A 1,739-nucleotide genomic window follows, 5' to 3' on the forward strand; every position below is an offset into this window, starting at 1 on the left:
GGGTGCTCGCACACAGCCACAGAAGGGATTTTTCGTGCAGGGGAGGCTGCTGCGGCATGCCTGGGGGACGCCAGTCAGGCAGCGCGCTCCGTCCGCGCCTGCACGGTGCCTTGCCATGGGCTCCGCCGCTGCCGCTGCTGGGAGCGTCTGGCTAGCCGCGGTGCTGACCGCACGCGCGGTCTGATGCATGCAGCGAGGCGAGCCCGGCGCGGCCACCCGCGAGGCGGTGGCTGCGCTGCTGGACGGCGCCACGCCGCTGCACTGCGCCGCCATCCGGGGCAACCCGGCACAGGTGGACCACCTGCTGCTGTGCGGGGCGGACCCGCTGCTCCCCAACGCGGCAGGTGAGGGGGAGGGGGCTGCTAACGCAAAGGGGGCCATTGCGTGTTGGCGGGCGGGTGGGGTGCAGTGGGAGTGGTTGGTAGGGGTGGGGTGGGGTGTGAGGGTGTTTGGCAGGACCGCAGGGCTCGAGCCGGGGCCGGGGCAGGCAGAGAGTCGAGAAGGAGTCGAGAGGGCTGTCCATAGCTGTGAGCTGTGAGCTGTGAGCTGTGCCTGAGGCGCCTGCCACCCACCCCCGCAGGCGAGCTTCCGCTGGAGGTGGTGCCCGTGTGCGGCGACCGCTGCCTGGGCAACGGCAAGCTGAGCTGCCGGTGCATGGGGGCGCGGGACCAGGAGGCCTGGGAGTGCCGCTCCCGCCTCACCCGCACCCTCATCCTGCGCCGCTGCCTGGTGCAGTTCAGGTGTGGGAGGGGCACCCCGGCCGTGGCGCTCGCTGCTGCCCGCTGCTGCGGCGTCAGCTCGCGGGCCGGGCCTGCCTGCATCGGTGTCGGTGTCGGCGCTCCTCTGCCTCGTCTGCAGTGTTTGCACCGGTGGCAGCCCTAAACCCTGCGCAAGTATGCTGACACTGCTTGCACTGCTGCAATCAACCTGCAGGAACGGGCTGTCTGCCTGGCTGCGCATGGCCCTGCTGTGCCTGCTGTGCCTGCTGGGCTTCTGGGGCAACCACACCACGCTGCACAGGTGAGCGGGGCGGCCGCGCGCCGGGCAGGCCCGCCTCCTGTACCAGCCCCACTGCTGAGGCAGAGCAGCTCACAAAGGTCGTGGCCCTGCCCGGCCGTATGGCGGTGCTGGGGAGGCGGCACACCCACACGAGGCCTGGTCGCAAGCAAGCAACTTTCCCATACGCTGCTTCCACGCCTCCAGGCCGGCCATCGACCAGCACGCCAAGCGCCGCGCGGAGCGGCGGCGCCACAAGCTGGTGCAGCAGACGCAGGCGGCCCTGCTAAAGATGCGGACCAACGCCGCGGCTGGGCGGCGCGCGCTGGACGGCGGCGGCGAGGCCGCCGCCGCGGCCGCCGCGGCCGCCGAGCCACCGCCGCCGGACGAACGCGGCGCTGGCGCTGGCGCCGCCGAGGCGAGGGCGGGCGTTGCACGGGACTCGGCCTTTGGCAGCGGAGGCGCAGGGAAGGAGGGTGGGGTGCCGGACGATACGTTACAGGCTGGCGCGGGTGAGGCAGGCGGCGGGGGCGAGGGCGAGTGCTGCGGCTCCTCCCACCATGCCGACTACGTGCATGCCTGCTACTCTCAGGCGGTGGAAATCCTCAAGGTGCGCCCCGCGCTTGCTGCTGCTGCTGGGGCTGCTGCTGCTGCTGCTGCTGCTGCTGCTGCCGCCGCCGCTGTGGGCTTCGTGGTGCCGCGTGGGAGGGTGCGTGGGTGGGTGCGCGGGCAGGTGTGGGGTG

The 1,739-nt window shown here is 72.5% G+C and overlaps 1 protein-coding gene across 1 annotated transcript in view; it reads left to right on the forward strand.

Moving 5' to 3' along the window:
* Positions 1–1,739, forward strand: part of CHLNCDRAFT_132907 (hypothetical protein) — a gene marked incomplete at both ends in the record, with an annotated part of 13,894 nt that overhangs the window by 1,671 nt on the left and 10,484 nt on the right. The window contains 4 exons of the mRNA XM_005851609.1: positions 194–344; positions 581–740; positions 934–1,020; positions 1,204–1,606. Coding sequence (XP_005851671.1) covers positions 194–344; positions 581–740; positions 934–1,020; positions 1,204–1,606 — 801 coding nt within the window. The remainder of the gene's footprint in view (positions 1–193; positions 345–580; positions 741–933; positions 1,021–1,203; positions 1,607–1,739) is intronic.

Source organism: Chlorella variabilis (genome assembly GCF_000147415.1).
Source record: "Chlorella variabilis unplaced genomic scaffold CHLNCscaffold_1, whole genome shotgun sequence".
Classification (NCBI taxonomy): domain Eukaryota; kingdom Viridiplantae; phylum Chlorophyta; class Trebouxiophyceae; order Chlorellales; family Chlorellaceae; genus Chlorella; species Chlorella variabilis.